Raw genomic sequence first — 8,500 nt, forward strand, 5'->3', positions numbered from 1 at the left:
CGTCGGTCCTGGAGAGCCGCAGCCCTGCAGAGTTTTGCTTCAACCCTAATCAAACACACCTGAACAGTGTTGCCAACTGCTTTCAATTGAAAGTAGCTAAAACTGGTAGCTAAATGTCACTAGATGACATCACAATGGCAAATTCACTGATCTATATAAAGATGAAGGTAGATCAGTGGGCAAGATGAGAACTTAGATAAGGTTTGTCCAAGAAGTTGCTATATTTGTCCCTAAACTTTTGAAAAAAGTCTGTGCCGACGAAAATATTTGCCAACAAAGCCACAGCAGAATGACCGTTACAGGGTTGCCAGGTTTTCACAACAAAACCCGCCCAAAACTAGCCCAATCGCGTTTCGAGGGGGATCCCCCGGTAAAAAAAAAATCAGCTCTGGGGGGTAAAATACACGTTTTGTGGCAGGGTTCCCCTGGTAAAATTCGCATTTTAGGGGATAAATATCACGTTATTGGGGTCGCATCAACCTGCAGACATGGAAAAACAACCCGTGGCAATAGTGTTAAAGTAGCCCAATTCCGCTGGAAAACCGCGGACTTGGCAACACCATAGACTGGGCAACACTGGACCGTTGAGCGTCCCAGTTTCATTCCTGAATGAATCATTGTTTTGAACGAATCGGTTTCGTGACTGGTTCAATGATTCACTTTTCGCCACCTATTGGCGGAACGATGTAATTTGCGGAAAGAGCACCGTAATTAAATGATAAAAATAATAAAAAATAACTTAATACATGTATATGTTTATGCTTAAGAATAAAAAATGATTCACTTTTAACTAAAATATTCTTTTAAAACTTATATTTGGCCTGTAATATTCCTAAGATGTGTCTTGAATTAACGTTCTCATTTAGAAAGGATGCTACAGTGCTAATTAACATTTAGATTGATTAGGAAGTGTATGAGCATGCATTTTCCTTGCAGCATATTATTTTGCATGTCTAAATGAAAAATTAATTAGTTTTGTTTTTAAATGTTTGCGACCAGAATGAAATGAATGTTACTTAAGCAGATTACGTCAAACAATACTCAGGAGAATCTCAGTATTCAAGAGAGATAAAAGAATATCCTTAACCTTGAATCAGCACACTTATGTCGCATTGCAATTGGCTCAAAAATTAGATGGGTTTTTTTTCTTTCTAGACCCTCTCAACGCCTTGGAGGGGAGAGTCTCTTCTCTTTGTAAATTATCTTCCTGTTTATTCTCTATTTGATTATGACAGGCCGATAACCTTTTTGAGCTGGAGCACAGCTGCTTCACAAGCCGTCAAAGGAGAATCTATTAACTATGGCCACACCGATGGAAATGCTATTCTCAGTACTGTTGCCCTCTGAATCTCCGGGGATATAGCAGTCAAAAGTACATACCCGAGTCTGAGGAAAATGAGACTCAGTCTTCATGCTGATGAGGAGAGGAGCTCACAGGAAACACATAAGAGGATATCAAATCTCTCGCCAGCTCTCCTGGACCACACCGTTCCTTTCTGAGGGTGGGGGTTACTCTTCAAAGCACTTCTGTTCTGTCCTGTGACTGACATAATTACCTGTGCTGTATGAGTAGACTGGATGAAAGCAACAATGGAGACATGGTTCAGGGAAATGGCAGTCAAAGAAAAGTTTTGTGTGTGTGTGTGTGTGTGTCTGTGTGTGCTGATTCTGAATGAAGCTGCTGCCATTCTCTTCATCTCTGTTTGTTATAAAACATTATCATCTAATATTAAGTTAATTTAAATCAAAATGATTTATTTTGTTAACTTTATTAGCCAAGGGGCTGACAGCAGACAGTCAATGGATGGAAGTTGTATGGGAAAATATTAACAAATATTGCAAATGCTCCTAACATGCTTTTAAATTTATTATATCTCATTTACAACCGTTTTTTATACTGTAGCATAGCATCTTTTAACTTTGTTAAATATCCACTTGGTGCTATGTTCAAATGCACTAACTAAAATTGAAACAATGGCGCCACCAAGTGGATAACAACTGAACTGTTCTTAAAATGTTTTAGAAACCGAAAATAAATCCCAGTGGGGGAAAAAAACTGAATATAATATAATATAAACAGTTCAGAACTGTAGTAAGCTTTATCAGATTTTTTAATTAATGAATGTTAATAATATTATCTTACATATAATTAGGTTATTTTAAATATTATAAAGTAATATATTAATAGGATATTGTTTTTAATATATTGTAAATATATTTACAATTAAATTAAATTAAACGTGCATATAAAACTATGAACCACTTCTAAATGTCAACACTGCTCCCTAAACATACAAAACCAAAAAATAAAATAAAAATAAAATTTTTAATTACACTGTGAACCAGCATATAAAATTGTGATCTTACCTAAACTCAAATTAGTAAATAGTAAATGTTTTCAAAATTTCACTAAACTTACTTATGAATATCAATAATATTATCATACATATATTTAGATTATTTTAAATATTATTAAGTATCAGTTGGATATTGTTTGTAATGTATTCTAACTATCAAATTAAATTTGTCTATATTTTTCTTGTTTTTTTTTCTTGCAAACCTGCATATATATATGTGTGTGTGTGTGTGTTATCAGCTAATGTCCCTGTTTTGCTTGTTTTATATAGCTTGTTTTATATAGGGTATAAATTAAAACCCTGCTAAGCATCCTTGATGATAAAAAGTGACGTCACCATTAACTATTTGCAGGGGCATAGTGAGTCTCAACACAAACCATAGTAAGGTTAAAAAATACTAAAAAGCTCTTATAGAAACTGCCTTAGTTTATACCTTATTGTCATATTTAAATGTTTATTGAATTGAGATTAGATAAAAAAAAATAATTCTGTTACTATCCAAACTTAAAAACTGTATTGTTGTCTCTTTCAGCAAGCCTTTGCGATGCACCACAATGATGAAGGAAGATGAAGAACAATCAGAGATGCTCAGCAGCGGGTTCACAGTGATGGTGCTATAGCCTGCTCAACCAATCACACTCTGGTATGTAAATGAGACAGGAGAGCATGTCTGCTGATTGGTCCTCCCCAGACTTGCCATTGCCCTCATCAACAGGCTCTCTTCCTTGTTGTTGTTGTGCCGTCACTGAGGTCCTGTGTGTGTGGGCACAGGGAGGAGCCGAGCGCCTCTTTCTATAGGCGGCTTCACAGCGAGGGGAGTCGAGGAGGAAGAGGCAGAGAGGAAGAGAATAGCGAGTGGGCGGGATCTAGACCCAGGCTGGAGTAGAGCATCCCTGACCGCAGCTCGGCTAACGGCCAGAGAAGCGTCTCCAGACTGATGCTGAGTCAGGTACAGGTGGAGTCACATCCAGTTTGGCTTGGACCCTCCAGAAATCATGGAGGAGCTGGAACATACCTGTCCACTGCCACGAACGGTGAGATATATGTGTTTTGTTGTCATCGAGGGCATCTGTGAACCGTTGAGGACCCCTTTCTCTTTGTTTTCAGTCTGTGTTCATCTGATTTTGTCTTTTTGTGCTGCTGTCTGAATGACGTTGAGCTTGTGAAACTGCTGTTTTGTACTGACTATCTGCGCGTTTGTTCATAATGCTGCTTTTAATGCTGCGTCTACCAGATATCGTTTTTAAGTGCGAGAGCCAGCGCTTTTGTGGGATGGTGCTGAGCTAATGTTACAGACACCATCCCGATTGCATTTAACAGCAGGTTGCCCTTCTGTGATGTTGCTCCTCCTTCTCACCTTGTACAGAATTCTGGGAAAGGTCTCCAGCATCCTTGGAAACACTGTCTCCGTTGCTATGGGAATGAATCGTGCATTGCTCCGTGGAGATTTTTCCTCCAATGAGTAATCAGATATCACACACCTACATTGCATTGGATATGTAAATGCATATGTGCCAGCTGGGTCTGCTGTGAAGATGCTCTCACTGGGCATTTCCTGAACAGACAGATGGTCACTATTGTCACAAAGGTCGCTAGAAGATTAACCCAGAAATTATTTTTTAACATTTCTGTAATGTGTTTGGCCCAGAATGCATTTAAACAGCATCTGGTGCCTCCGCCCACATGTTTACTAAAACAGAACAGTAGTTGTCACATTAGGAAGATGCCACAAGGGTGATTTAAGTAACAGTAAGGTTTTAAAGGGACAGTTTCCCCAAAAAAATTTAAATTCTGTCATTTAGTCACCCTCATGTTGTTCCAAACTGTACGAGTTTCTTTCTTCTGCTGTACACAAACGAAGATATTTTGAAGAATGTTGATAATCAAACAGTTGCTGGTAGCCATTGACTTCCGTAGTATTTGATCATATTATGGAAGTCAATGGCTACCAGCAACTGTTGGATAACATTCTTCAAAATCTTCTTTTATGTTAAGGAAGTTATTCATACAGGTTTGGATCAACATTAGTAAATGATGACAAATTTTTCATTTTGATCACAATAAAAGCACAATTTCATTGGTCTGATATTGTTAACTTTTTCATTTTTGTTGTTTAATGAATTATTTTACTCTTTAAATTAAGCAAAAACCCTTTAGATATAATATAAAATTATTATTTGAATTGGACACTATTAAGCAAAAAACCCATTAAAGGTAATATAATATAATGTAATGTAATATGATATATAACTTGAAGTGGTAAACGATTTTATTCAACATAATGTTGTTAAATAAGAATATTTTAAAGTTTTAAAGTTTAGCTGTTGGGAACAATAAAATCACATTTCAATGGTTTGATATTTTTGCATGTTAGATATTTCTGTACCTTTTTACATTTTTGTTATTTCATGAATTTAGCGTATATTATATATTATGCACATGTACTAGCTATTATATAATAATATAAAACATACTTCACAGTGTTTTTAAAAAGAGAATATTTCCCACTTCAAAAATTCAGAAAATTGACTTAAGCTTTAAATAGATTTTTTGATAACAAACCCTCATTCTCACCCATATAGAATGCGAGTATAGTGTCTTTCTGCACTTATAGACTGAAAAATGCACAAAAATAAAATATCCCTGCTACCCAACCATACATTGAAATGCTAATTCAGAACCATGAGTTGTCACAGTGTCTGTAGGCCTATTGTTCTCTGTTTGTTATAAGCCACAAAGAGGTTTCAGTAGATCGAAATATCCGTGTTATGTATGTCTGTGTCTATCTCCCACTTTGTGCTGCTGTGGACGAATGATTTGTCTTAAGTCAGTGACATTAGAGAACCCTCTACTGGACAAATCAATATCCGCTGTAAAGAGACTGTTACACAGATCGTCTTGAAATCAATACGTCAGATAATAACCTTTATTCGTACAAAAAGGAAAACATTTTTTAGAAGGGTAAATAGGATATCATGTCAGCAGGATCTAGGCTTGTTTAAAGGGGTCATATGATGCTTTTTTAAAGATCATTATTTTGTGTATTTGGTTTTTATTTGGGAAGCTGCAATGTCTATTTATTTCTCATCTCATCATTTCTCTCAAATCAATGCGTTCTTCAATCTTCTCTGCAGACTCTTATAGAGCCAGCCATATTTACCCCGGAGACGAGTTGTGAGTGTCGGGCTCCACACGAGAAGCTGACGGTAGAGCTAGCTCGACTCGGAACGCCTGGTCAGTCTGTACTTTCTCTGATCAGTTTTCATAAAACGGAACACCAAGTTAAAAAATGACCTTTGTGATAAGGTCATTCCTGTTAGGCTATAACCTAAAAAAATTCAATATACTCGTTTCGTTAAGTACAAGACACTCAAGACAGAAATATGCACTCAAGCTCTTAAACAGTAACTTAAATGTAACCTTTTTTTAAAGCTTGTAACTTCATTCATTATATCTTGATTACTTATATAATCACAATAAAATAAACAGGATCAAACCAAACCAGATACACACACACACACACACACACATGCAACCATTCAACATTTTGGGGCTTAGTAAGTCTTTTTTAAAAGAAATTAATACTTTTAATAGTTTTTCTTCTTTTGAACAGTTTATTCTTCAAACCGACCCAATATGCTTGAGCGGTATATGCTGTATATTAACATTTGTAAGTAAAATATTTTGCCCAATATATTAATACATACAATACATGTTGAGTACATGATGTTCAATTGTACTGTATAATTATTGGCACAATCCAAAGAAGCAAGATCCAAAGTAGTTGATTTACTAAAGAGTGACAAAAACACATGATAAACTGGCTGTGTAAGTGTACGTGTGTAAAATTTAAAACATTTGCCAGTTCTTTTCTGGTAAAGAACAAGTTTATTTTTATCTTTTGGACCCATTTCACAAATCCCATCAAACATTGATGAGTTAAGCTACTTAAACTGATGCCATATCAGTGTCAGAGGAAAACGCAGTGCTTGTAGGATAGTCCACCGCTGGGACCGGACCCAGCAAGACTAGATTCAGGGATTCCCTGTTCATTCTGTGACCCAGTTTCTCACAGTCACTGCTCACAAAACTCTCGCTGGCCAATGATTACTGAGCTCTGGAGAAGAGACAAAAGGAGAAAGGTTGAATCGTTTTTGATGTCCTTCAAGGACATAAAAATAGACTATTTTAAGTTTGTGAACTTAAAACTATGAGGGAAAAAGGGAACAGTGAAAAATAATGGTGCTGCCAACTTTATTAATATGTTTTGGCCAGAATTTTGACTAACAGCATTTTTAATTTTTGAGAAAAAACGTATCTTATGCTCACCAAGGCTGCATTTATTCAATAATAAATACAGTAAAAATAGTAATATTGTGAAATATTATTACAATTATAAACAAATGTTTTCTATTTTAATATATTTTAATACATCATTTATTCCTGTGATGGCAAAGCTGAATTTTCAGCATCATCACTCCAGTCTTCAGTGTCACATGATCCTTCAGAAATCATTCTAATATGCTGATTTACTGCTCAAGAATCATTTATTATTATCAATTTTGACAGTTGTGTTTACTTAATATTTTTGTGAAAATTGAAAGAACAGCATTTAGTTGAAATAGAATCTTTTGTAACATTCTAAATGACCTTTGATCAAGTGTCCTTGCTGTAAAAAAAAATTTAATTTCTTAAAAAAAAAAAGACTGACCCCTAACTTTTCAACAGTATAAAGTGACCTATTTTTTCATGTTTTTGTTTCTGTAAATGATTTCTAAAAGTGTCATGAATTTTCCATTCTCAGTGGACCAGCCGGTGCGAATCTATGCAGATGGCATCTTCGATCTTTTTCATTCTGGTCATGCTCGTGCCCTGATGCAGGCTAAGAATCTGTTCCCTAACGCCTACCTTATAGTCGGAGGTATAGACACTTTTAATTTACTGATCCAGACTTTGCAATATACTTGTAAAGGCTGAATTCTGTCTGATAAAAATATGTATGTGTGTGTTAAGTATGCAGTGATGAACTCACTCACAAGTACAAGGGCTTCACCGTAATGACAGAAGACGAACGGTACGAGGCATTGAGACACTGCCGCTACGTTGATGAGGTTTTGCGCGATGCGCCCTGGACTCTGACCCAAGAGTTTTTAGAAAAACACAAGGTCAGTTATTTGGTCACATCCTAGCATAGTACCGTTCCCATAATTCCCTGCGGTTAACCCTGTGGTTCGTATTCTCTAGATCGACTTTGTTGCGCATGACGACATCCCATACTCCTCTGCTGGATCTGAGGACGTGTACAAGCATATTAAGGAGGCAGGTAAAGAAAAGCGGCTTTCGCTTAAGAGCATGTGTGTGTGTTTCAGACCAGATCTAACGTGTATGAGTGTCTCAGGTATGTTTGTGCCCACTAAAAGGACAGAAGGGATCTCAACGTCTGACCTGATCACCCGGATAGTGAGAGACTATGACGTGTACGCTAGACGCAACTTGCAGAGGGGTTACACCGCTAAAGAACTGAACGTCAGTTATATTAATGTAAGTAAATGAAGGATCTAAGGATCCTCAAATGTAAGCTTCAGTTTTGCTGACTAGTTGTTCTGTTACCAGACAAACAGATATTTTCTGACAGATATTGGATCTGATATTTCTGGCGTGGAGTCATGGTCTAACATTAATGTACTTAATTGTTGAAATTAACAACGATTAAATCAAATTAATCGTTCACCTAAAGGGTTATTATCATTAAAACCAAAACTAGAGCTATAAAAATGTATTACTTGAAGTAAAATAAACATTAATTGAAATAACAAAATATAAAAACTTATTTCTAACTTATTTTAGCTAGTTGTCAGCACAACATTTTTCATTTAGTTTAAGTTAAATTACTCAAATTAAAATGTAAAAAAGAATATAGACATAAAAAAAAAAAAACCCGGGAAAAAATCGAATTCAAAATATTAACAAAAACAATAATAAGAAAATAAATGATACTAAAATAACACTCGCCTCTGAAACAAACTGGTAAAACATATTTTCCTTAACCATTATTCAGAAAAAATTATAGATATTGTTATATATAAAATGTATAATACATATTTTTATGTATTTTTTGTTTTTGCAAATATCATGAGTTATTA

The 8,500-nt window shown here is 35.6% G+C and overlaps 1 protein-coding gene across 2 annotated transcripts in view; it reads left to right on the forward strand.

Annotated features, from left to right (window-relative positions):
* The first annotated feature begins 3,196 nt into the window (after window positions 1-3,196).
* LOC107705205 (choline-phosphate cytidylyltransferase B-like) overlaps window positions 3,197-8,500 on the forward strand; it is a 6,631-nt gene continuing 1,327 nt past the window's right edge. The window contains exons 1-6 of one of the 2 annotated variants that reach the window (XM_016508396.1): window positions 3,197-3,391; window positions 5,492-5,591; window positions 7,162-7,278; window positions 7,371-7,522; window positions 7,602-7,680; window positions 7,756-7,898. In XM_016508396.1, coding sequence (XP_016363882.1) covers window positions 3,353-3,391; window positions 5,492-5,591; window positions 7,162-7,278; window positions 7,371-7,522; window positions 7,602-7,680; window positions 7,756-7,898 — 630 coding nt within the window. In that variant the 5' untranslated portion in view covers window positions 3,197-3,352. The remainder of the gene's footprint in view (window positions 3,392-5,491; window positions 5,592-7,161; window positions 7,279-7,370; window positions 7,523-7,601; window positions 7,681-7,755; window positions 7,899-8,500) is intronic. The other variant, XM_016508397.1, reaches the window with a different exon arrangement.

Source organism: Sinocyclocheilus rhinocerous, unplaced genomic scaffold (assembly GCF_001515625.1).
Source record: "Sinocyclocheilus rhinocerous isolate Xijiao unplaced genomic scaffold, SAMN03320098_v1.1 scaffold594, whole genome shotgun sequence".
Lineage (NCBI taxonomy): Eukaryota > Metazoa > Chordata > Actinopteri > Cypriniformes > Cyprinidae > Sinocyclocheilus > Sinocyclocheilus rhinocerous.